At 47.9% G+C, this 27,958-nt stretch overlaps 1 protein-coding gene across 2 annotated transcripts in view; it reads right to left on the bottom strand.

The window, feature by feature from the left end:
- Positions 1 to 299: 299 nt before the first annotated feature.
- The window catches only part of LOC142256021 (uncharacterized), a 50,355-nt gene continuing 22,696 nt past the window's right edge, over positions 300 to 27,958 (bottom strand). Inside the window, exons 4-6 of one of the 2 annotated variants that reach the window (XM_075327517.1) lie at positions 15,013 to 15,104; positions 9,856 to 9,987; positions 300 to 3,814 (exon numbers count right to left, since the gene is read on the bottom strand). In XM_075327517.1, the coding sequence (XP_075183632.1) occupies positions 3,684 to 3,814; positions 9,856 to 9,987; positions 15,013 to 15,104 (355 nt within the window). In that variant the 3' untranslated portion in view covers positions 300 to 3,683. The remainder of the gene's footprint in view (positions 3,815 to 9,855; positions 9,988 to 15,012; positions 15,105 to 27,958) is intronic. The other variant, XM_075327518.1, reaches the window with a different exon arrangement.

Here is a 27,958-nt window from a genome sequence, read left to right on the forward strand (position 1 = left end):
ACAGAGAGGCAGACAGGGAGAGAAACAGAGACAGACAGGGACAGAGACAAACAGAGACAGAAAGCGATGGATAGAGAAAGACAGACAGAGAGAGAGACAGAGAGAGAAACAGAAACAGAGAAAGAGAGAGAGACATAGAGAAACAGAGAGACAGAAACAGACACAGATAGAAACACAGAGAGTGATGGAGAGACAGACAGAGAGTTCGAGAGGGAGAGGGAGAGAGTGGGAGAGAGACACTTTATTACTATGCATGTGCAAAACTATTAAAAAACACACTAAAGCACTTTGCCTCAACTCAATTTACGCACAGCCTCCTTTTTCACTTGATGCTATAAATTAATTTATTAATATGACAAAGCAGTTTGGCAGTTCACTTTTTTTTTTTTAATATTAGCAAAACTAAAAGCCGAAGAAATAGCAATGTATAACATGGAAAAAATGACACAAATTATTTTAGCAGATAAAAATAAAAAAGTTCTGGCTAATAAATCACCACAATGTGCAAGAGTAAAAGTGTATCATGATTAAAGGATACCTCTAATGATACACTTCAGAAACAGAGGATATATAATATACAGGACCTGAATGTGCAAACTCACATTACTAATTTACAATTAAATTAGGAGTGTTCTATGCTTTGTGTTTAGGTTGTCCCATTCGCATGCTGTAGTCTAGTTTCATTTCAAAATTGTACATGGTAAATGTAGATTTAAATTAACCCTGTCCTTTACTCTCTCCCTGGTGAAGCTTAAACTGTGACCATGACCGAACTGCAACTCTACTGTAACAAACTAGACAAGATTTCTCCCGTGCCTCCCCCATACTCTGGAACGCTCTACCTCAGCATATCAGACTCTCCCCTACCGTGGAAAGCTTCAAAAGGAACCTGAAAACCCTCCTCTTCCAACAAGCCTACAACCTACAATAACCCTCAGTCCAGTAGACCACTGCGCAACCAGCTCTGTCCTCACCTGTTGTACCCTCACCCATTCCCTGTAGACTGAGCCCTCGCGGGCAGGGTCCTCTCTCCTCCTGTAGACTGTGAGCCCTCGCGGGCAGGGTCCTCTCTCCTCCTGTAGACTGTGAGCCCTCGCGGGCAGGGTCCTCTCTCCTCCTGTAGACTGTGAGACCTCGCGGGCAGGGTCCTCTCTCCTCCTGTAGACTGTGAGACCTCGCGGGCAGGGTCCTCTCTCCTCCTGTAGACTGTGAACCCTCGCGGGCAGGGTCCTCTCTCCTCCTATACCAGTCTGTTATGTACTGCTAATGATTGTTGTACGTATACCCTTTCACTTGTAAAGCGCCATGGAATAAATGGTGCTATAATAATAAATAATAATAATCTTCCTGTTAGTGAGTCAGGAAGATGGCAGCATGAAGACTGAGCTTTCAAGGAGAAGTTTTTTTCAAAAATACTGTATATGGGTATTAAACAAATATACTTTAAATGGATATCTAAGAGCACTGATTGGTATCTAAGAGCACTGTGAGATTTTCAATTGTCACTGGAGTGGTCTACGCTATGCATTAAGTTGGGCCTATCGTCTTGCATGCTGTTCATGTCTTAAATTTTAGCATGAGCAAAGGCATAATGATCGCAGTCGCAGCGTTCGCAAACGCAACCAGACCCGGGGGTACAGGGGGCCCGCCGAACCCAGTGCCTATTTCAGCTGGATGTGCTGAAATACATCGCAGCACAGAGACCCATCTGGTCCCTGCACTGCGATGTCGATTAAGGCTAGGAATATTCACAGCTCCCTATGGCCATAATCCACGGCATGGGGAGCAGAGAATATGCCGGCACCTGGTAGCTGACTGTGCTATAAGTGGGCACATTGTGCATGGCAGTGACGTTGCAGTATGCCATCATCGGAGGAGGACACCAAGGGAGCTGGAAGAAGATTAGTATAATTGTTTATTTTGCTTACTGTTCGCAGCGCCTCGGGGTATAATCTGTACCAGGATGTGGCCAGGATGGGGACATACAGCACTGTAAATCCAGCAGGGGCCAATATGGGAACATGTATACCAGGCTAGGGTCATTATGGGGACATATATACCAGGATGTGGTCATTATGGGGACATGTATATCAGGATGGGGCCATTATGGGGACATGTACACCCGGATGGGGCCATTATGGGGACATTTATATCAGGATGGGCCATTATGGGGACATGTATATCAGGATGGGCCATTATGGGGACATATATAGCAGGATGGGGTCATTATGGGGACAAATATAAAAGGATGGGGCCTTTATGGGGACATGTATACCAGGATGGAACCATTATGGGGACATATATACAAGGAATGGGTCATTATGGAGACATATACACCAGGATGGGGTCATTGTGGGGAGATATATAAAAGGATGGGGCCATTATAGGGACATCTATACCAGGATTGGGCCATGATGGGGATATATATATATACACCAGGATGGGGACATATATACCAGGATATAGCAATGATGGTGTTATGCACCAGGATGTGGTCATGATGGGGACATATACCAGGATGGGGCCATATATAAAAGGATGGGCCATGATGAGGACATATATACCATGATGGGCCTATGATGAGGACATATATACCAGTATGGGGCAATATATTCCAGAATATAGAAATGATGATGTCATACACCAGGATGGGGAATATACCAGGAAGTGGCCCAAGATGGGGTACATTAGTAAAGAATAGGGGTCTGTACTACGCAATGAAGGGGGAGGGAGGAGCAACTCGTATGTCGTTATAGGATTTAAAAGGCTACAACGGCCCATACAACTGACCAAGATGTGTGGGGGCCCAGGCTCAAACTTTGTGTCGGGGCCCATCATACTCTAGTTACGCCACTGAGCATGAGGCATAGTAAGAAGAGATTTTACTTAGTGCAACCCTTTACTTTCTTCCTGCTAACATTCAGAGACTGTAGAAATAGTGACTGTGACCGGACTACAGCTCAGCTGTATCTGTAACAAACCAGACTGCTCCTTGTTAGTTAATTAGCAGATTATAAAGACCTCACCATGAAGACTGTGCCGTGAAGAGGACGTCTTTGCACACATAATGCACACATGTAAGTGACAGTCATGCACCTGTTCACATTGCAGTTTTGGGAGTGCCGTCAGTCTTTTTGTCTAATACTGTAAATGGGGATGTAACAGCTCAGTTTTTCACTTATCAAAGCATAAGTCATTAAGGTGCATACGCTCATTTTATAGTCACAGTACAGGGACAATCAAGTACTGTTTTTCTCCGAAAATAAGCCCTATCATGATTTTACAGATTTTTTGTATCTAACAATACCGTTATATTTATACTATGTACATACAGTCGTCTACAAGTAGTTGGTGAGTGGTTTTCACCCATTATGAATATAGAAAAATGCAAATTCCAAAATTTTGGGGGGTGAAAATGTCAAGTGGAAATGTAGTTTCCATTACATCTTCTTTACTTGAAATGAACTTGATAAAGAGAAGTCTTTTTTTAACCCTTGCAACCACAATATTCCACTATAACCGTTTGCCGATCTGGCACATTGGGTATTTTGGCATTTGCATATTTCCGTTGAGACTTTCCAGCAGTCGTTATGTAACATCCAATGAATCAGTTCAACAAAACAAGATCATTCCGATTTAGTTTTGTTTCTCTCGCTCTCTCTGAAGTCCTCTTAGTTGATTCATTAGACGTCGGGCTTATGTATTAGGCCATTTCCATGTTCCTCTCCATGTTCTTCTTCGGGATATTGACAGCTCCAAGAATCTATATCCTCCTTGGCATTCTTAAGGACGACCGGAGGTGGGAATTGAGCTCCTAAAGAAATTAAGCAAATTAATTAATAAATTAATTAATTATTAATTATTTTAAATAAAATTAAGAAATTAATATTTATTAAATATAAAAGAAACATTAAAAAAGATAAAGGAGATAAAAAAATCTAATCTAATATTTATCTCTTAAGCCCGCTACACACGCTTCAATATATCTCACAATCTGTCGTTGGGGTCAAGTTGTAAGTGACGCACATCCGGCATCGTTTGTGAGGTATCTGCGTGTGACATCTACTTGCGATCAGGATTGAACGCAAAACCGTTGATCGCAAACACATCGTATCATTCTCTAGAATTGAGCGTTTGTTGCACGAACCTAGTGAATTGTAACGTGTGACATCCCTCATACGATTTTGATGTCTGAGGCTATGTGCGCAGGTGTGTGCTCTGCACCGCAGCTTAAAAAAGGTCCGCTTCAGAGCGCAGCTGAAAAGCTGCGTTCTGAAGCGCCTCACAATGTCTGTCAGTCACTAATCTCTGTCAGTCGGTCACTATCTCTGTCCCTCACTCTCTGTCCATGTCAGTCTATCCCCCTCTCTCATATACTCACCGATCCCCGGCGCTGCACGGCGTTCACACTGCTCCGGCGGCTTTTACTGTTTTGAAAAAGCCGGCCGCCCATTAAACAATCTGGTATTCCCTGCTTTCCCCGCCCACCGGCGCCTATGATTGGTTACAGTGAGACACGCCCCCACTCTGAGTGACAGGTGTCACACTGCACCCAATCACAGCAGCCGGTGGGCGTGTCTGTACTGTGTAGTGAAATAAATAATTAAATAATTAAAAAAAACGGCGTGCGGTTCCCCCCAATTTTAAAACCAGCCACATAAAGCCATACGGCTGAAGGCTGGTATTCTCAGGATGGGGAGCTCCACGTTATGGGGAGCCCCCCAGCCTAACAATATCAGCCAACAGCCGCCCAGAATTGCCGCATACATTATATGCGACAGTTCTGGGACTGTACCCGGCTCTTCCCGATTTGCCCTGGTGCGTTGGCAAATCGGGGTAATAAGGAGTTATTGGCAGCCCATAGCTGCCAATAAGTCCTAGATTAATCATGTCAGGCGTCTATGAGACACCCTCCATGATTAATCTGTAAGTGACAGTAAATAAACACACACACCCGAAAAAATCCTTTATTAGAAATAAAAACACAAACATATACCCTGGTTCACCACTTTAATCAGCCCCAAAAAGCCCTCCATGTCCTGCGGAATCCAGGATGCTCCAGCGTCGCTTCCAGCGCTGCTGCATGGAGGTGACCGGAGCTGCAACAGACACAGCCGCTCCGGTCACCTCCACACAGCAAATGAAGACAGCCGCGCGATCAGCTGAGCTGTCAGTGAGGTTACCTGGATCCAGCGGTGGCCGCGGGTAACCTCAGTGACAGCTCAGCTGATCGCGCTACTCACCTCAGTTGCTGCGTGGAGGTGATAGGAGCGGCGGTGAGTAGCGCGATCAGCTGAGCTGTCACTGAGGTTACCCGCGGCCACCGCTGGATCCAGTGACAGCGGGTAACCTCAGTGACAGCAGCTGATCGCGCGGCTGTCTTCATTACCTGCGTGGAGGTGACCGGAGCGGCTGTGTCTGCTGCAGCTCCGGTCACCTCCATGCAGCAGCGCTGGAAGCGACGCTGGAGCATCCTGGAGTACGCCGGACAAGGAGGGCTTTTTGGGGCTGATTAAAGTGGTGAACCAGGGTATATGTTTGTGTTTTTATTTCTAATAAAGGATTTTTCGGGTGTGTGTGTTTATTTACTGTAATTTACAGATTAATCATGGAGGGTGTCTCATAGACGCCTGACATGATTAATCTAGGACTTATTGGCAGCTATGGGCTGCCAATAACTCCTTATTACCCCGATTTGCCAACGCACCAGGGCAAATCGGGAAGAGCCGGGTACAGTCCCAGAACTGTCGCATATAATGTATGCGGCAATTCTGGGCGGCTGTTGGCTGATATTGTTAGGCTGGGGGGCTCCCCATAACGTGGAGCTCCCCATCCTGAGAATACCAGCCTTCAGCCGTATGGCTTTATCTGGCTGGTTTTAAAATTGGGGGGAACGCACGCCGTTTTTTTTAATTATTTAATTATTTATTTCACTACACAGTATAGACCCGCCCACCGGCTGCTGTGATTGGGTGCAGTGTGACACCTGTCACTCAGCGTGGGGGCGTGTCTCACTGTAACCAATCATAGGCGCCGGTGGGCGGGGAAAGCAGGGAATACGAAATTGTTTAATGGGCGGCCGGCTTTTTCAAAACAGTAAAAGCCGCCGGAGCAGTGTGAATGCCGTGCAGCGCCGGGGATCGGGGATTGGTGAGTATGAGAGAGGGCTGCTAACTTCAGTCACTTAGGAGATTAGCGGTCACCGGTGAGTCCTTCACAGGTGACCGCTAATCAGGGCGCGACACAGACAGAGCCGCAGCATGACAATGAAGTCGGGTGAAGTTCACCCGAGTTCATTCTGACAGTGCGGCTCTGTCTGTGTCTGCTGTCATCTGCCATTCAGCTCTGCTACATGGCTGTCTGTGTCTGCTGTTAGCGGCCATGTAGCAGAGCTGAATGGCAGATGACATAGTAAAAACACATCCCTACACATTACACACGCTTGGCAAGTCAATAAATAAAAAAAAAAAAAAAGGTGCCCAATGCATACGTCACAGATCACATGATCTAAAGGATCGCACATAACATTGATCAATTTAACATAGACTACTAACGCTCGTGTGACAGCAAATGAACGACCAACGTGCAATCTCATAAGATCCCGTATGCGACCTGGGGGTGTCACATCGCAAATGCGATTGTACAACTAATTGCAACGTGTAAAGTGGGCTTAAGAAGATTGCTGTTTTTATTGTATAATCTACATTTATATGCAATATTCATAGTTTTAGTACATTTTTATTAACCCCTTCACACCCGGGCGATTTTCTGTTTTTCATTTTCATTATTTGCTCCCCTTCTTTTGAGAGCACTAACCTTTTATACTTTTCCATCGATATTGCCATATGAGAGCTTGTTTTTTGTGGGATGAGTTGTACTATTGACAGAAACTATTAGTATTACCATATACTGTACTGAAAAACGGGGAAAAAAATCCAAGTGCGGTGAAATTGTAAAAAATAGTGCAATTGCACGATCGTTTTTGGGATATTTTATTCACCGTGTTCATTATATGGTAAAAATGATGCAGCCGAAATGATGCCCCAGGTCGGTACGAGTTTGTAGATACCAAACATGTATAGGCTTACTTTTATCTACGAGATTAAAAAAAAAAAGGTTATTCCCCAAAAATAATTGCGCTTTCCGAGACCCATAGCGTTCTCCTATTTCGGGATCTAGGGCTCAGTGAGTGCTTATTTTTTTGGGTCTTAAGCTGCCATTTTTTATTCTTCCATCTGTGTCCTATTGAAGAAGGGGTACTTTGCACGCTGCGACATCGCTAGCATCGGCTAGCGATGTCAAGCGCGATAGTCCCCACCCCCGTCGCACATGCAATATCTTGTGATAGCTGCAGTAGCGAACATTATCGCTACGGCAGCGTCACACGCATTTACCTGCCCTGCGATGTCGCTCTGGCCGGCGACCCGCCTCCTTCCTAAGGGGGCGGGTCGTGCGGCGTCACAGCAACGTCACACGGCAGGCGGCCAATAGAAGCGGAGGGGCGGAGATGAGCAGGATGTAAACATCCCGCCCACCTCCTTCCTTCCTCATTGCCGGTGGAGGCAGGTAAGGAGATGTTCCTCGCTCCTGCGGCTTCACACACAGCGATGTGTGCTGCCGCAGGAACGAGGATCGACATCGTATCTCCTATTGGTGCGACATTATGAAAATGACCGAAGCTACACAGATCACCGATTTTCAACGCTTTTACGATCGTTTATCGGTGCATCTAGGCTTTACACGTTGCAACGTCGTTACCGGCGCCGGATGTGCGTCACTTTCGATTTGACCCCGACGATATCGCAGTAGCGATGTCGCAGCGTACAAAGTACCCCTTAGTTACAGTGCCTACAAGTAGTATTCAACCCCCTGCAGATTTAGCAGGTTTACACATTCGGAATTAACTTGGCATTGTGACATTTGGACTGTAGATCAGCCTGGAAGTGTGAAATGCACTGCAGCAAAAAAGAATGTTATTTCTTTTTTTTTTTTTTTTTTTTTTAAATAGTGAAAATTTTTATTCAGAGGGTCATTTATTATTCAACCCCTCAATCCACCAGAATTCTCTTTGGTTCCCCTAAAGTATTAAGAAGTATTTCAGGCACAAAGAACAATGAGCTTCACATGTTTTGATTAATTATCTCTTTTTCCAGCCTTTTCTGACTAATTAAGACCCTCCCCAAACTTGTGAACAGCACTCATACTTGGTAAACATGGGAAAGACAAAGGAGCATTCCAAGGCCATCAGAGACAAGATCGTGGAGGGTCACAAGGCTGGCAAGGGGTACAAAACCCTTTCCAAGGAGTTGGGCCTACCTGTCTCCACTGTTGGGAGCATCATCCGGAAGTGGAAGGCTTATGGAAATACTGTTAGCCTTCCACGGCCTGGACAGCCTTTGAAAGTTTCCACCCGTGCCGAGGCCAGGCTTGTCCGAAGAGTCAAGGTTAACCCAAGGACAACAAGGAAGGAGCTCCGGGAAGATTCCATGGCAGTGTGGACATTGGTTTCAGTCAATACTATAAGTAACGTACTCCACCGCAATGGTCTCCGTTCCAGGCGAGCCCGTAAGGTACCTTTACTTTCAAAGCGTCATGTCAAGGTTCGTCTACAGTTTGCTCATGATCACTTGGAGGACTCTGAGACAGACTGGTTCAAGGTTCTCTGGTCTGATGAGACCAAGATCGAGATCTTTGGTGCCAACCACACACGTGACGTTTGGAGACTGGATGGCACTGCATACGACCCCAAGAATACCATCCCTACAGTCAAGCATGGTGGTGGCAGCATCATGCTGTGGGGCTGTTTCTCAGCCAAGGGGCCTGGCCATCTGGTCCACATCCATGGGAAGATGGATAGCACGGCCTACCTGGAGATTTTGGCCAAGAACCTCCGCTCCTCCATCAAGGATCTTAAGATGGGTCGTCATTTCATCTTCCAACAAGACAACGACCCAAAGCACACAGCCAAGAAAACCAAGGCCTGGTTCAAGAGGGAAAAAATCAAGGTGTTGCAGTGGCCTAGTCAGTCTCCTGACCTTAACCCAATTGAAAACTTGTGGAAGGAGCTCAAGATTAAAGTCCACATGAGACACCCAAAGAACCTAGATAACTTGGAGAAGATCTGCATGGAGGAGTGGGCCAAGATAACTCCAGAGACCTGTGCCAGCCTGATCAGGTCTTATAAAAGACGATTATTAGCTGTAATTGCAAACAAGGGTTATTCCACAAAATATTAAACCTAGGGGTTGAATAATAATTGACCCACACTTTTATGTTGAAAATTTATTAAAATTTAACTGAGCAACATAACTTGTTGGTTTGTAAGATTTATGCATCTGTTAATAAATCCTGCTCTTGTTTGAAGTTTGCAGGCTCTAACTTATTTGCATCTTATCAAACCTGCTAAATCTGCAGGGGGATGAATACTACTTGTAGGCACTGTACATACTAAGTACAACTCTTTTATGTGACTGCAGACTTTTGAATCCTCGCAGCGTGTAGTGTGCATGCTGTCAGGATTTCTTTGGAGCTGTCACCAGGAGCTGAGAGGTGCAGGACAACAAGTATGCGATTTTCATACATGCGGTCATGTGCTGACTAGACGTTTGCTGCCTCACTCTATACAAGTGAAGTGAGGGAGGTTAGATAGGTCTAGTTGGAATGTGGCAAGAAGTATGCAAATCTAATACTTGTGGTCACATGACCGCCTGCTCCAGGAGGCGGCACCAGAGAATCCTGACAGCATGTGCACTGCGCACTGTGAGGATTCACATGGAGTAACTGCAGACCTATACCCCAATGCACTACAACCCTTTTAATTCTGTTTTATGGTATTAGTTATAGTACAATACACACCTGTAATTTTCAATATTTGCGCCGCTTTCATTTTCCATATGAGAAGGTGAATGATAACCGTTATTAACAAGATAATAAACACCGATAAAGCCAGGTAGAGCGCCAGAGATGTCCAGTCTTTGGAAATTGTTCCTGGAGAAGAGGAGAGAGAGAATCCTTTTAAGAGAGATCAAAGAAACATGGAAACTTATCTTATGAACAGGCACTGTTTATTCAGTGTATTTAGAGGCAGTAATTTCTCTATGAAATTGGCACTCGCTTCTTAGTGTTTTTCATCATGCAAAATCATATGAAAAAAAATCAAAATCATATCGCAATATAGAGAGAAGCGTGACACGTTTCATGTCTGTTGGCTGAACTGGGTATACGTTTTCCACAGAGGAAGGAAAGAAATTCAGAGGCTTCTTAATCATTGCCTGTCTGACTTCCGGAGAGGTAAATTATTGTTTCTGCTTACCACAAGCTGAGTTTCTAGAAAAAAGAAGGTGTCTGTTTTCTAGAAATGGTCATTTCTGGGAACCTTGGGGGTAGCAGTCTTAGACTACCATTGTGATCATGATCTTTTTGCATAATGCAGCAGAGAGTATTATAGTTACAGTATATACAGGCTCCTGTGTGTGCTTAGTCCTCAGGTGATTTTAATACTTCATTTGCAGGTTTGCTCATAAATTGCAGGGGTTTTTTTTAATCCAAAGAGAGGCATTAGTTTGATAGGGTCCCAACGATAAGAGGTAGCCTTGGCTTAGCTGTTGGGCTCACATAAAACTGGCCATTATGTGTGCTAAGTGTCTCAATTTTTTACATGTTTTTGCTGTTGACTGTTGGGCTCACATAAAACTGGCCATTATATGTGCTTACTATCTCAATTTTTACATGTTTTTGCTGTTGACTATTGGGCTCACATAAAACTGGCCATTATATGTGCTAAGTGTCTCAATTTTTACATGTTTTTGCTGTTGACTGTTGGGCTCAGATAAAAATGGCCATTATGTGTGCTAAGTGTCTCAATTTTGTACATGTTTTTGCTGTTGACTGTTGGGCTCACATAAAACTGGCCATTATGTGTGCTAAGTGTCTCAATTTTGACATGTTTTTGCTGTTGACTGTTGGGCTCACATATAACTGACCATTATGTGTGCTAAGTATCTCAATTTTTACATGTTTTTGCTGTTGACTGTTGGGCTCACATAAAACTGGCCATTATGTGTGCTAAGTATCTCAATTTTTACATGTTATTGCTGTTGACTGTTGGGCTCACATAAAACTGGCCATTATGTGTGCTAAGTGTCTCAATTTTTACATGTTTTGGCTTTTGACTGTTGGGCTCACATAAAACTGGCCATTATGTGTTCTAAGTATCTCAATTTTTACATGTTTTTGCTGTTGACTGTTGGGCTCAAATAAAACTGGCCATTTTTGTGTGCTAAGTATATACATTTTGAAATGTTTTTCATAGCAGTAATGCATGTCTATATTCCCATATTCATTGTTCCACATATCTTAGCACTACAGAGTGCAACTGTCTCCTTTTTGTTACTATATTTCATGTTCAGTTTGCACCTGTTCACATTAGAAAGGTAGGAAGTGCCATCAGTATTTTTCTTAGATTCTGGGGTCATGTCTTCCGATTGCAAATATATCAAAAAGACTGACCTGCACATCCAACAGGTGTGAACAGGTGCTAGCTAAAAATACACTGTAATTACAAAATACATGCAGCTGTACTCTAGAATGCTAACAATGAATAAGGGAACTCTGGTATTGCATTACTGCTATAGGAATATTTTAAAAAAGATATTTAGGTTATGTATTAGCCAATGCATGTGAGCCCAGTAACCATGACAAGGTGATCTCTTATATAAAGGGACCCTAACTTAAAATGCCTCTATCTGGGTTAAAAGTATTTTTGTATGTCTTCTGATTGAGCACTCCTGCTCTTCAGCCTTAGGTGATTTTAATTCTTCATTTTCATGTACCTGTCCAGTTCACCCATAAATTTAAGGTTTTGAACCCAAAGAGAGGAATTAGAGTAGGCAGGGAGCCAACATTAGGAGGTCACCTTGGCATTGGCTGTTGGGCTCACATAAAACTGGCCATTTTTGTGTGCTAAGAATCTCAGTTTTGAAATATTCTCCATAGCAGTAATGCATGTCTATATTCCCATATTCATTGTTACACATATCTTAGCATTACAGAATGGAACTGTCTCTTTTTTGCTATCTGTGATAGTTGAGGTTATTTTTCGATTTTCTGCGATATCGATTCCTCCGGTCCCTCTCCTGCTTCTTTCCCACATTACAGATTACATTATATCATGCCTCGTGATTTGCAAACAAGGCAAAGTCTAATTACATTGCTCTTGCTCTGGTTGCTCTCATGTCCTTAGTTCTGATTGAGGGAATGACTGTGAATGGAATATATTGGCTACTAGGATTTAGAATCTAGATCTTCTCACAAAATGTTTTCTAATTCTATATCTACCAACTGAAAAACCCGCAAAAAAACTAAGCCTAAATTACAGATCATAAACCTAACCATAAGACTACTATTCCCAAAATGCAGGACTTTACTAAACAATATTTTTGTTTACCACCTGTCTCAGCATTATAAGACCCCTGAACGTGACCTAAGGACCCCATAAACTCCAAAGGCAAGAACGGCAGTTCCTTAAAGGGCCATTTACACATATGTCGTCGGGGTCGCGGTATTGGTGATGCACATCCGGCGCCGTTAGTGACATTGCAGCGTGTGACACCAAGGAGCGACCTTAAACGATCGTGAAAGAGACAAAAATTGTTGGTATATGACAGGTCGTTCATTTACCAAAAATCGTTGTCTGGTAAGTAGCGAGGTTGTTCCTCGTTCCTGCGGCATCACACATCGCTATGTGTGACACCGCAGGAGCGACGATCATTTCCTTACCTGTGTCCACCGGAAATGAGGAAGGAAGGAGGTGGGCGGCATGTTCCGGCCACTCATCTCCGCCCCTCCTCTGCTATTGGACGGCCGTTTTGTGACGTCGCTGTGACGCCGAACGCACCACCCCTTTGAAGGTGGGATTGTTCGGCGGGCACAGTGACGTCGCAGAACAGGTATGTGCGTGTGACACTGCCGTAGCGATAATGTTCGCTACGGCAGTGATCACCACATATCGCACCAACGACGGCGGGCAGGTGCTAAAGCTCGCAACATTGCTAGCGATGTCGCAGCGTGTAAAGCACCCCAAAGTCTCAATATACTCTACGTAATGCTTTATCAGTTTTTATCCTCTGCCTCCTGCTTTTGATAGGTTTCTCACTAACCGATCTGACAAGCAGGAGGCAGGGGAATCTGTGTAAGGCCCCCTTCACACATCAGTGATACTGGTACGTATGTGCTTTTTTTATATACATACCAGAATCACTGACATACGCAGACCCATTATAATCAATGGGTCTGCTCACACATCAGTGATTTTTCACTGAACGTGTCTCCGTGCAGCGTACATCCGTGGCCGTGATTCTGCACGGAGACAAGTCAGTTTTTTTCTGGCATCACTGATGACCCACGGACCACACTATGGTGTGATCCGTGTGTAATCAGTGAAACACGTACCAGAAAATCACGGACATATTAAATATTTTCAACTTACCTTGCCTGCGATTCGCTCTGCAGCCTCCGCTCTCGGCAGCTCCTGCCCGGCTCATGAATATTCATGAGAGCAGGAATTGCCAACCAGGAAGTAGCTACTGAGAGCGGTGGGCGGACGCTGCTGAGCTGAGGAGTTCAGCACCATGGACAGCAGGAGCGAAGGCAGGTGAGTAATGTCCATATGCAATCACAGATCACGGATCACGGATCGCACATGGACAACCCACGTGTGCCGTGAATCACGGAACACGAAGGGACATGTGTGTGTTTTACACGTCAGTGAAGAACGTCAGTGAAGAACGTCAGTGTTTTTCACTGACGTGTGAAACCGGCCTAAAGCTGAATCTTAGAATAGTTGCCAAAACAAGGAGTGCAAAATATACATAGGCAACTGAGCTGGGATAAAACACAAAACACAACCGGAAAGTAGTTAGTCTTGTATGTAAACATTTGGTAGTATTCCTTTAGCTCAAAATATTTCAAGTTATACTGAATCTTTTCCCACAAAATTACAGTAAATACAAGTCTCAATATGTACAACATGACCAACGTGATTGGTTCCCTTATTTTAATTCCCATAATTATGTATAATTTTCTTCTAAAAGCGTCATTGAACATTAGATAAAAGTCTTCCAAACTTCCTACTTATGTGATGACTGTCACAAGATGGCGCTAGACACTACTAGTATGCAGTAAATAGAGAGGTAGTTAGACAGGCCAAGGTCATAAACCAGGAGGGCACAACAGTACATGTGGGCAGACAGAGACGAGGTCGAGATACAAGCCGAAGGTTAGGGTTCCAGGACAGTACATACAAGATACTAGAAGCAGGTGAGGACGCGGTCAGGAGGAAGTCCAAGGTCAAAAGCCGGGAAGTCACACAGAAACAGGGGAGGATAGGCAGAGACAAATAAAACAGCAGTCCGAAGTTGAGAGACTAAAATCTGAATACTGAGCCCTACGGGAGCCAACAGCACAACTGTAACCAAGAAGTACGACTGACGGCGTCCTGAGCTAACACACTCCCTAAAGAAGCAGAGCAATCACCGGGAACAAGAAGCATCTGCGAGAGCATCTCCCAGGACCAGCATGAAACCCAGTGCTGTGAAACATCCAGCAGAGCATTCATCCTGCAAAATGCTCTGCACCATAGGCAACATATACCGGCTCTGCAGGAGAGCATAGCAGAACAACACAAAATGTTATGCACATACGAATCGTGACAACTTACTTACTTACTGTGCATGCGGAGTCTCCTGATTGTCCTCAGACATTACTTTGAAGGATGCAAAGATTGGGCTGATTAAAAAATTGTGTGGAGATAATCTCTGCCAAATAATCTGGCAGCGGCTCTTTTATAGTGAACATGACGAGTGCTCGGCCACATCAAAGATTACTGTGCTTTGGGGAGTCTGGTGAGATAGCCGTCGGCAGAACGATTGTTTGGCTGATAGCTACCTAATATGCATGGCCGACTTTAGCCTCATAATCACAAACATATCTTGATGGATACAATGCCATCTTTACCTAGTTTATCTTTGATAAGTGGTGTATTTAGCTTACTCTCATGTTTCTGGGTTGAAGAAGAAGTTCTGGTACTTTCTGTAATGGCGATTTCCCTGTAAATAAGAAAACAAAGACTTTATTCATGTCTGACAACACTCCTCATAAGAATACAGGCATCTATTTTACGTGAAATACAAATGCAACTGGTTGACTGTCATGCTAATAGCAGTTGAACATGTTGGCAGTTGGCTATTGTGTTTTTGCAATCTAATATATAAAGCTGAGTGTGTGTGTGTGTGTGTGTGTCTGAGTGTGTATGTATGTATGTCCGCTAAAGGAATCCGCACCGTCGCATTTACAATCACGAAATTTGAACAGATGCCTCATGTAACCCAGGGAACGTCGTAGATTATGTTTTGACCGGAAAATGTAACCCCACGCTTTACAGTTACACTCCAAAAAACCTGCCTCCATTAAAGTCAATGTAGCCCGGAACTACAGGTTATCAATAGCAATTGTGATTGGTTCCTATAGGAACAAAGGACAGTCACAGTATAAGAAGCTTATGTCTGAGGTAATATGATGCTGGTGGGGAGGCGAATAGAGAGAGACAGAAAGAGACAGACAGGGACAGACGGGAAAAGAGACAGATGGGGAAAGAGACAGACAGACAAGGAAAGAGAAAAACAGACGGGGAAAGAGAATGACAGGGAAAGAGAATGATGGGGAAAGAGAATGATGGGGAAAGAGACAGATGGGGAAAGAGATAGACGGGGAATACTAAGGACCAGGGGGCACTCACTGCGAGTGGAAAAAAAGCGATTCCGACAGCTAAATAGGAAAGGGTTCTTTACAGTTAGAGCAGTCAGACTGTGGAATGCCGACCACAAGAGGTAGTAATGGCAGATACTATAACAGCTTTTAAAAAAGGGCTGGATAATTTCCTCAGTACACAAAACATTGTTGGTTATAAATGACTTAGTGACCAAATGTAGAACTGGTGGAGGAAGGTTGAACTGGATGCACCTAGATCTTTTTTCAACAAAAGCAACTATGTGTGTGTGGAAAGAGACAAAGAGATAGAGACAGACAAAGACAGGCAGACAGGGAAAGAGACATACCTGGAAAGATACAGACAGAGAAAGAGATAGACAGGGAAAGAGACAAAAACAGGGTAAGAAACAGGGAAAGAGACAGACAAGGAAATAGAGAGAGACAAGGAAACAGACAGAGACAGATGCGGAAAGAGACAGACATAGAGAAAGAGACAGAAAGAGACAGACAGACACAGATAGAGAGAGACAGACACATAGAGACAGACAGACAGAGACAGACAGAAAGACACAGAGATAGAGAGACAGACACACAGAGACAGACAGACCGAGACAGACAGACAGACAGAGACTGGCACAGAGACAGAGAGATAGTTAACATCCCGGGCAACGCCGGGTTCTACAGCTAGTGTAGTCATAATATTGTGTATAAATACATTCTTTTTCCAAGTTTACCCAAGCTCTTTCCAATCCATCCTCTACTTCTCGCTAATTTAATGGATGAATTTTGGCATGAAGTTGGGGACAGTAAGACGAGCATAGCACGCTACATATACAATGCTTATCAAAAATATCCTATCAATTTGTGTACTCAGTAGAGATGAGCGAACCGGTCGTGGTTCGGCTCGAGTTCCGTTCGTCGAACGGAGGTCTCGTTCGAGTTCAGTTCGTCGAACGTTCGACGAACCGAACTCGAACCGCATAGGAAACAATGGCAGGCAATCACAAACACATAAAAACACCTAGAAAACACCCTCAAAAGTGTCCAAAAGGTGACAAACAACTCACAACACAACACAAACACATGGGAAAGTGACAAGGACATATACTCATGCGAAAACAAAAGAGCAGGACAAGGAAAAAGAGGAGGAGACACAGATATATGAGTATATGCAAGGAAACGTCGATGCCATTACTGTGCAACTTGAGCCCTGCTCATTTTAGGCTTCCAATCTGGATAAATTGCCTGAGCTTGCCACGTACGCCTTGGGGATCTTGTCGTGTCCTGCAGCCAGCGTTCTCTCGGAACCTGTCTTCAGTGCTGCTGGGGGTCTGCTGGCAGATAAGCACACGTGTCTGTCCACTTGCAACTTGTTGGCAACAGAAAGGCTGCCTTTACACCCTTTTGAGACTGAGGATTTTCAAGACCTTATGCCCATTGCAGTGCCCCAAGAGCCGATGGCCAGTCGTCACTCCTTCTCCAAGAAAGGCGTGCCCGCGCTACCACAGCAGGTCGCACACAACCTCACCGATTCCTTGAGAAACTCTGTGTGTGACAGGGTGCATTTCACCACAGATACTTGGACCAGTAAGCATGGACAGGGGAGTTACATGTTGCTGACTGGGCACTGGGTAACTATGGTGAGAGATGGAGAAGGGTTTGCTGTACAAGTCTTGCCGTCCCCACGACTTGTGTGTCAATCCTTACTCTGTATGTACAAGTTCCTCCACTGCTTCTGCCTCCTCAACCTCGTGTGGGTCCTCCACCTCGGCCCAAACCCTGTGTGGTCAGGCCACCCTTCCTTGTAACTGCGCCCAAGGAATCCCACACACCTCCTTACTATGCTGGCAGCACAGCTCAACAGCATGATGCGGTCAACTCTTTACTTAGAAATGTCTGGGAAATGTGAGTCATACCGCTGAGGAGTTGTGGACAGTAAGCTCTGGAGAGTGAGACCGAGTTTCATCAATGGTTGTCTCCACTCAACCAGCAGCCAGGGAAGGTCGGGTGCGACAATGATGCAAACCAGTCTGCGACCCTTCTTCAGGGCAATGTGACACACGTGCCATGTATGTCTCACGTGTTGAACCAGGTTGTCCATCAATTTTTAAAACACTATCCCGGCCTACATGGCCTTCTGCAGAGGGCACGGTGTAACGCCTGCCTGGATCGACACACTCAGATGAGCTGTAAAGGATAGGCTAGAGGCAAGCCACTCACCAAGCTGGACCCCCAGAACCCTGAAACCCTTTAACCCCTATACAGTGATTTGGAATTACACAGGGCCCAAGTTGATCAATACCTGTGGAAGGCTGCAGTTCCAGAGAATAGTAGTCATGCAGGGTCAAAAACATTAATTGAGGAAGAGGAACAGAATAGGATGGCCAAGACTTAATCAGAAAACAAGCAGAGGTGAAATGCGGATCAGCCAACGAGGTACATAAACAACAAGCAGGAAAAGTAGTCAGGTAACAAGCACACAAAATCATAAAACTGAACTGGGGGTAACAGTAACAAGAGGTTCATAGCTTTGTCTGGCAGTGGTCTGCAGACAGGAGGGGCCTAAAAAAGGGTGCGGTGTATTCCCATTGGTTGTAGCTGAATGATGGTACTTCATCTGTGAGATACCCACCACCTACATTCAGCCTGTGGTTCTGTATCTGTCAAGGTAACGCAACCCAGTGGGTGACCATAACCTGCATCCACCTGCGCCGCTGGCATCGACTCCTTTCCCATCATCAGCACTATGCACGAAAGGAACACGTTGTCACCTGGCGACCGGAGTACAAATTGACGTAGCGGACTACGGTGGTGACTTAACAGCTGTGTGCGTCAATGATGCAAACCTGTCTGCGGCCCTTCGTCAGGGCAATGTGACACACGTGCCTTGTATGGCTCATGTGTTGAATCTGATTCTCCAGCAATTTTTAAAATACCATCCCGGCCTACATGGCCTTGTGCAGCGGGCACGCTGCTATGTGCTCACTTTCATCCTTCGCACCCAGCAGCTCAACAACTTTCATCGCTCCGGAAGTCTTAGGGTCTGGCGGTTAAACGCCGGAAATGCGATGTTCCGACACGCAGGAATTGGAATCTGCACATGTTGCAGCGTCTGTGGCAGCACCGCAGAGCCCTGCTGAAATACGGTATGACGTATACCCTGGGCTAACTTGATCCAGAGGTGGTGCAGATCACGCTGCTGGAGTGGTGTCAGATGAAGGACCTATGTGTCGCGGGCGGGGAGGAGGGTGGCAACGCTGCGCTCTCCCACAGCTCGGGTCCGGCCGCCGCTGCTCTGCGGCTACTGCTGCTCGGTGGTTCGAGCGATAGGCCGGATCCCGGGGACTCGAGCGGCACTCCTCGCCCGTGAGTGAAAGGGGTGTTTTGTTGGTAGGGGATTTGAATTAATGTCCGTGACGCCACCCACGGTTGTGGTGATTTTGTGGACACCACCGCTGCTCTGTACAGGGATCCCGGGAGTCGTGGTATGGACCAGCTAGATGTTGGCCCTCCCCTCCGTGGGTAGGGGGTTGGTGGTCCCGGGGCCTGTTGATGGGGAGGTTGGGATGGTTGACAGGCGGGTTATGGGGCCTGTGGAGGTGCAGGGACACAGGGGCAGCGCTGTGCCGCACGGCACGGAGGTACTCACTCAGCCCAAGGACGATGACACAGTTCACGGTAAACAAACAGCTGGTTGGACGGGTCCCTCGGACGGCTGCGGTGTAGATGTTCCCTGCAAGTTAGCGGTGACTGTCTCTTCCCTGCACCTAGAAACGGTTGTTGGTAGCGATTAGTGATGAGCGAGTATGCTTGTTACTACTCGGTACTCGCACGAGTATCACTGTACTCGGGCTACTCGGCGGGTACCGAGTAATTTTGCAATACTCGTGCTTTACTCGTGGTCTTCATTTCTGCATGTTGGCGCTCTTTTGAGAGCCAGCCCTCATGCAGGGATTGGCTGGCAGACCACTGCAATGCCACAGCCCTGTTAGTTGTGGAATTGCAGTGATTGGCCGGCCTGCACAGCGTGACCGAGCCTTTATACCGGCGGGCGCGCTGTGCTCTGTACACAGCCATCTCATATTCCCTGCTTTCCACGCCCACAGGCGCCTATGATTGGTTGCAGTGAGACACGCCCCCACGCTGAGTGACAGGTGTCTCACTGCACCCAATCACAGCAGCCGGTGGGCGTGTCTATACTGTGCAGTAAAATAAATATCTAAATAATTAAAAAAACCGGCGTGCGGTCCCCCCAATTTTAATACCAGCCAGATAAAGCCATACGGCTGCAGGCTGGTATTCTCAGGATGGGGAGCTCCACGTTATGGGGAGCCCCCCACCCTAACAATAACAGTCAGCAGCCGCCCAGAATTGCCGCATACATTATATGCGACAGTTCTGGGACTGTACCCGGCTCTTCCCGATTTACCCTGGTGCGTTGGCAAATCGGGGTAATAAGGAGTTATTGGCAGCCCATAGCTGCCAATAAGTCCTAGATTAATCATGTCAGGCGTCTATGAGACACCCTCCATGATTAATCTGTAAATTACAGTAAATAAACACACACACCCGAAAAAATCCTTTACTAGAAATAAAAAACAATAACAAAGTCCCTCATCACCAATTTATTACCCACAACAAAGCCCTCCATGTCCGGTGTAATCCACGGTCCTCCAGCGTCGCGTCCAGCTCTGCTGCATGCAGGTGACAGGAGCAGCAGAAGACACCGCCGCTCCGGTCACCTCCACGCAGCTAATGAGGTGAGTATAGCGATCAGCTGAGCTGTCACTGAGGTTACCTGGATCCAGCGGTGGCCGCGGGTAACCTCAGTGACAGCAGCTGATCGCGCTACTCACCGCCGCTCCGGTCAGCTTCACACAGCAACTGAGGTGAGAAGCGCGATCAGCTGCTGTCAGTCAGGTAACTCGCGGCCACCGCTGGATCCAGCGGTGGCCGCGATTAACCTCAGTGACAGCAGCTGATCGCTATACTCTCCTCAGTTGGTGCATGGAGCTGACCGGAGCGGCGGTGAGTAGCGCGATCAGCTGCTGTCACTGAGGTTACCCGCGGCCACCGCTGCATCCACCGCTGGATCCAGGTAACCTCAGTGACAGCAGCTGATCGCTATACTCTCCTCAGTTGCTGTGTGAAGCTGACCGGAGCGGCGGTGTATTCTGCAGCTCCTGTCACCTTCATGCAGCAGAGCTGGACGCGACGCTGGAGGACCGTGGATTACACCGGACATGGAGGGCTTTGTTGTGGGTAATAAATTGGTGATGAGGGACTTTGTTATTGTTTTTTATTTCTAATAAAGGATTTTTTCGGGTGTGTGTGTTTATTTACTGTAATTTACAGATTAATCATGGAGGGTGTCTCATAGACGCCTGACATGATTAATCTAGGATTTAGTGGCAGCTATGGGCTGCCAATAACTCCTTATTACCCTGATTTGCCAACGCACCAGGGTAAATCGGGAAGAGCCGGGTACAGTCCCAGAACTGTCGCATATAATGTATGCGGCAATTCTGGGCGGCTGCTGACTGTTATTGTTAGGGTGGGGGGCTCCCCATAACGTGGAGCTCCCCATCCTGAGAATACCAGCCTTCAGCCGTATGGCTTTATCTGGCTGGTATTAAAATTGGGGGGGACCGCACGCCGTTTTTTTAAATTATTTAATTATTTATTTCACTGCACAGTATAGACACGCCCACCGGCTGCTGTGATTGGGTGCAGTGTGACACCTGTCACTCAGAGTGGGGGCGTGTCTCACTGCAACCAATCATAGGCGCCGAAAAGCAGGAAAGCAGAGAATACGAGATTGATTAATGAGCGGCCGGCTTTTTCAAAAGCGGAAAAGCCGCCGGAGCAGTGTGAATGCCGTGCAGTGCCGCAGCAGTGATCGGGGAACGGTGAGTAAGAGAGAGGGGGAGAATGACCGACAGACTGTGAGAGGGGGACAGACAAGACAGAGAGAGACCGACAGAGCGAGACCGACCGACGGGAGATAGAATGAAAAAAAAAATGACCGACATCGCTAGTAAAAAGCACAAAACGTGCGTTTTGGACATCGGAGTGCCACACAATGTTTATGTAAAATCTTTCATGTATTAATCTCAAAAAGTAACATACACCAGCTCTATCTCACTATTGTGTATGTGCCCTTAACATTTCCGCCATGAAAATTCGTTTTGGGGTCATTTTGCAAGGTTTTCTGGTGAGTCCGTAAAAATGGCGTAAAACGCGGACAAAATTGTTCACAGCTGTGACTTTTGAGTGATAAATGCTTCAAGGGGTCTTCCCCATGCTGTTGCCATGTCATTTGAGCACTCTTCTGAGACTTTTGTGACATTTTTAGGGTTTCTACATGCTGCCCGGGGGTCATTTCACAAAAATACTCGGGTCTCCCATAGGATAACATTGGGCTCGTTGCTCGGGCCGAGTACACGAGTATCTTGGGATGCTCGGCCCGAGCCTCGAGCACCCGAGCTTTTTAGTACTCGCTCATCACTAGTAGCGATGGATTCCCACTGGTAACCCGCTCCCCAGCTTGGATATGAGCCGGAGGAGCCCCTCTCTTGCCCGCGGGCGCTGGCCCTGGGAAACTGGTGCCTTGGCGGTGGCGGTGTCTCCCCTTCACGGTTGGACTGTTGCCTTCAATCGGGATTTTGCTGCTGGGAGACCCGGAGGTCCCCTTCACTGACGGATTTGGCAAATTACGGCGACTCCTAGCCTTGCCGGGATCCGAAAGTCCCCTGCCAATGGTGTTGGCCTCTCTTTGTATACCGCTCCGGTACCGCCAGGCAACCACCCGTCCACGGTCCTTTCGGCAACCTCCGATCAGCCTATCCTGCAGACGGTCACCGCCGTCTGCCAACCTTGCTGTCTCAGTCCGGGGCACACACCCGGACCAACTTCAGGCTCTGTTGCTGTCACTTTTCTTCACTTCCACTCCTGTCACTAGCTCCTCTACCACTTCCTTCTACTCTCAACTCTCACTTCAACTGCTTGGTTTTCCCACCTCCAGGACTGTGAACTCCTTGGTGGGCGGAGCCAACCGCCTGGCCCACCCCCTGGTGTGAACATCAGCCCCTCGAGGAGGGCAACAAGGATTTGTGTTCTGACCTTGGTGTGCCTGCAGGGAATGTGGGGTGTGTGGTGGTGTCATGACCTGTGACCCCTTGGCAACGTCACATTCCCCCTTAGCAAAACGCAGACCGTCCTCGGGCTGCCCGTCTAACACCGGTTTTATTTTCCTTTTTTTTTTTTTTTTTTAAAAGATAGAAAACGGTAACATATACAATTATATTAACATCATCCCACAGCGGGAGGCACTTTTCTTAAACGTTACTAACGGTTTTAACGGTCGCGGCTGCCGCTCTCTCCCACCCAAGTAACCTGGCCCTGATGCTGCCCCTAAGAAACAGGCAGCACCCCTTGACCCCAGTCCTGAACCAAATTACCCGAGCGGGTCTGTTCTTCCCCTCCAGAGGGTAGCCACCAGTTCCGGTGGTGGCTGGGCCCCAGCCTGCTCCACTGCGGGCCCTCCCTCCAATCTGCCTCTCCGGAGGCGGTAAGGTGGCAGTTGCAACAAAACATATTTACAAGCCACTAACGTTTGTGGTTGCCCTGCAAGTTCTCAGGCCTGTTCATAGGAGTTCCTATGCAAAACCTTTCAAGCGGTCCCCACGGGGACAACGGTGCCGGCAACGGCCGGTTGCAAATCACGGATGCAGACAATCAGATGACTTTCACTGTAATCATTTTCATTTTCTCAAACTTTAACATTTTTAAACTAACACACACACTTCTAAAGAACAGTTTCCCTGTACCTAAGTGGGGGTCTACCTAGGTTGGGACGGGTGGACCTCCGGGGTCCGGTGTCAGTGGTGGCAGGCAGCGGGGGAGAGGTAACAATCAGTTCCTCTTCCCTGCTAATGTGTGGGGCAGGCGGGGGCATAGGGGAGTTGGGCACAGGTTCATCCCTGGGCACTGGCACTGGCTCTGGCTCACCGTTGACCACCTCCATCACTTCTTCAACCACGGGTTGTGGGAACAATATCACTGGAAGAATCACCGCGCCGTTCTGTGTAGGCCAGTCCGCTGGGAAGTCACCCATCACGGTGTGGATTACCTCTTTTGCCTTCTCTGCTGGTGGAGGAACCGGTACTTCAGCTATTGTCCTCAATGCTGGTGGGCACCTCTTCAGATGGTCCCGGGAAACCGTAGCTAAAGTGCCCCCTTGGTCACGACTGATTTGGTAAGCCTTCCCATCTTCCCATCCTGTGGGCTGTATGATGTATGGGGTTTGTTCCCACTGATCATCCAGCTTGTGGGTTTTCCTCTTCCGTTTCAGCACTACATCTCCAGGCTGGAAAGGGCCAGCAGACGCCTTCTGATTGAAGCGCCGCTCCTGTTGTTCTCGACTCCGACTTAAGTTTTTCTCTACATATTCTTGAATTTGTCGGTACTGAACCCTCCGCCGGGTGTCCCATTCAGCCGTCGAGGGGAGTGTCTCTGGGGCTTCCAGTCCCATTTCCAGATCCACCGGCAGTCGGCCGGGGCGAGCCCTCATCAGATATGCTGGGGTGCACTTCGTTGAGCTGGATGGGATATTATTGTACATATCGACCAAGTCAGGCAGCTTCTCCGGCCGCAGGTTCCGCTCCTCTAGCGGCAACGTCTTGAGGAGGCCAAGGACCAAATGGTTCATCTTCTCACACATACCGTTGGTTTGGGCATGGTAAGGCGTGGTCCGGATCTTCTTGCAGCCATACAGCTGACAGAACTCATGGAACACCTCTGCTTCAAAGGCTGGGCCTTGGTCAGTGAGCACCTTCTCAGGGTATCCATGTGGTCGACAAAAGTAAGCTTGGAACGCTCTAGCGGCGGTACGGCCGGTTAGGTCTTTGACCGGGACAACCACCATGAATCTTGAATAATGATCCACTATGGTGAGAGCGTAAGTGTACCCACTTCGGCTGGGGGTGAGCTTCACATGGTCCAGGGCGACCAGCTCCAGCGGTTGATGTGTAACGATCGGGTGCAGGGGTGCCTTCTGGCTGGCCTCGTCCTTCCTTCTCAGTGTACACGGGCCACACTCTCGGCACCAGGCCTCCACAGACTCCCGCATCCCACTCCAATAGAACCGCTCCCTCAGTAGCATTTCCAATTTCTTCCATCCAAAGTGTCCAGCACCATCATGGTACGCTTGTAGAATGGTGGACACATTAGCTTGGGGAATCACCAACTGGCGGATTTTCTCATGAGTACAACTTCCCTTGGTGTAGATACAGCCGGGTCCGTTCTTTCCACAGGCGTTGGGCTTCAGCTGGGGCGGCAGGGTCTGTTCCAGCAGCGCCTTGCTCCACCAGAGTTTTGACTAGGCGGACAGCGGGCACCTGGTTTTGAGCTTCCTGCCACTCCTGGTTGGGCAGTGGATCCAGGTTCACCCGTTGTTGGTGGACATGTACCTTCTCAGTTGGTGGCTGGCAAAATGCAGGCAACTCAATCTCTTCGAGGTCATCATCTTCGCACCCTTCTTCTGACAAGTGGGGCATCCGAGAGAGTGCATCAGCATTAACGTTGGCACGACAAGCCCTGTATTTAATTGTGAAGTCGTAGTTGGCTAGCCTGGCCACCCACCGCTGTTCCAACGCACCCAATTTGGCCGTGTCTAGATGGGTTAACGGATTGTTATCTGTGAAAGCGGTGAATTTTGCTGCGGCCAAGTAATGGCGGAACCGCTTGGTGATAGCCCACACCAGCGCCAGGAGCTCCAGCTTGAAAGCTGTAATTTTCAGGGTTCCTTTCAGTCGGTCGAAGTTTTTGGCTAGCATAGGCAATCACTTTTTCCTTCCCATCCTGGACCTGGGACAAGACGGCCCCCAAGCCCACATTGCTGGCATCGGTGTAGAGGATGAATGGGTGGCTATAATCAGGATAAGCCAGGATCTCTTCCCCGGTCAAGGCCGCTTTCAGCTGACGGAAAGATTCCTCATGCCTCTCCTCCCACACCAGTGGGGCTCCGATGGGTCTACAACCCTTGGTCTGTCCCACGAGGAGGTCTTGCATGGGGGCAGCCATCTTCGTGTATCCCTTGATGAAGCGACGGTAGTACCCCACCAGACCCAGGAACTGCCTTACTTCCCTCACGGTGGTTGGCCTCGGCCAGTCTTGGATGGCAGTGACCTTCTCGGGGTCGGGGGCGACACCTTCTGCTCCCACCACATGCCCCAGATACTGCACCCTGGGTTTCAGCAGATGACACTTGGAGGGCTTCAACTTCATCCCATACTTGGCAAGGGACGCGAACACCTCGGCTAGGTGTTCCAGATGGGCTTCATACGTCTGTGAATACACAATTACATCATCCAGATACAACAGGACAGTTTCAAAATTCAAGTGCCCCAAACAGCACTCCATCAGCTGTTGGAAGGTACCCGGGGCATTGCACAGCCCAAACAGCATACTGTTGAATTCACAGAGTCCCATAGGGGTGGTAAAGGCAGTTTTCTCTCGGTCTTCGGGCGCTACGGCCACCTGCCAGTACCCACTGGTGAGGTCAAGGGTGGAGAAGTAGTTGGCAGTTCTCAGCGCGGACAAGGACTCCTCAATACGGGGCAGAGGGTAGGCATCCTTATGTGTTATCTGGTTAATCTTCCGGTAATCCACGCACATCCGCATGGTGCCGTCTTTCTTCTTAACCAGTAGCAACGGGGCGGCCCAGGGACTACAGCTGTCCCTGATAACCCCTGCCTCCCTCATATTCCTCAACATGTTTTTGGCGCACTGGTAATGTGCAGGGGGAATGGGCCTGTACCTCTCCTTGATAGGGGGGTGTTCACCGGTAGGGATATGATGTTGGACCCCTTTAATCTGACCAAAGTCTAGGGGATGTTTGCTAAAAACTTGCTCATACTCCCTTACCACCCTGTATACCCCTTCTTTGTGATGTGTAGGGGTTTCGTCAGTGCCCACGTGTAACTGTTGGTACCACCCCTCTAACACTCCTTGGGGCGGGTGAGTGTTGGCAGTGGGTAGTGAGACTGGAGGAGCTGCGTCATGGATGGTGTGGGGATCTAGGGTGAGCAACTTGGCAAGTGTAGCATACCGGGGAAGCCTGACTTCTTCTTCCCCACAGTTCAGCACCCTCACGGGCACTCTCCCCTTTTTTACATCTACCACCCCTCGGGCGGCCATTACCGTGGGCCAGTGTTCAGAGGGCATGGGCTCTATCATGGCAGGGTAGTCACGCCCCTGAGGCCCTACTGCTGCCCTACACCAAATCATCATCTCACTCCTGGGGGGCACAGTCAACGGGGCGGCATTCATCACTCTCACTCCACCAATTTCCCCTCCTGTTGATTTTACATGCTGGCGGTACATCAAGGCTCGGATCTCACGCTGCACAGCTCTCTGTCGGCTCCCCGCCGCCGTGGCGGCCAGCTGCTGCAGTAGGGCCAATACATGACTCATACAGTGTTCCATCACATTGGTTCCCAGCACTATCTTCGGGTTATGATCACTGGGTTCATTCATGATCACAATCATACCCTGGTGTTGCAGTTCAGCTTGCCCCACTGTCATGGCCACTTGTTTATACCCCACTTGGGTCAATGGGAGTCCATTAGCAGCAATTAGCGTTATACTAGTATCTGGGGGAGCCAACTCGTCTGTCCCCCAATACCGTTGGTACAATGTGTATGGTATGGTGGTTACCTGCGATCCAGTGTCCAAGAGAGCCATCACCAGTACGCCGTCCACAGCTACAGGGATGATGGGCCGGGCCCCGATATACCGGTCCCGCCAGTCTGGGGGGCCACGGGGTTCTACTCCTAAGGATTGGCCCGTGGCCCCAGGGGTTGCTCGTTTAACGGGCACTGTCGGAAGTAATGGCCAGGCTTGCTGCACTTGTAGCAGGTTGGAGACCTGTTCCGCAGGTTGTTAGCACCTCTCCGCTGCATCCAGGGAACATCCTCAGGACTGTCGGTGAGCTGTATCTTGGCTGGAGGCTGGGATCTGGTCAGAGGTTGGAGTGCGGCAAGAATCTTGGCGAGGTCTCCATCCATGCGGCGGACCTGGGCAGCCAATTCTTCCACTGTGCTGCTTGGGGCTGAAGGTACTGGAGAGGCTGGTGGATCAGGGGCCACCACGACGGGGGCCGTCTCAACTGGCCACGGGGCTGGTTCCAAGA

The sequence above is a fragment of the Anomaloglossus baeobatrachus genome, chromosome 11, assembly GCF_048569485.1.
Source record: "Anomaloglossus baeobatrachus isolate aAnoBae1 chromosome 11, aAnoBae1.hap1, whole genome shotgun sequence".
NCBI lineage: Eukaryota > Metazoa > Chordata > Amphibia > Anura > Aromobatidae > Anomaloglossus > Anomaloglossus baeobatrachus.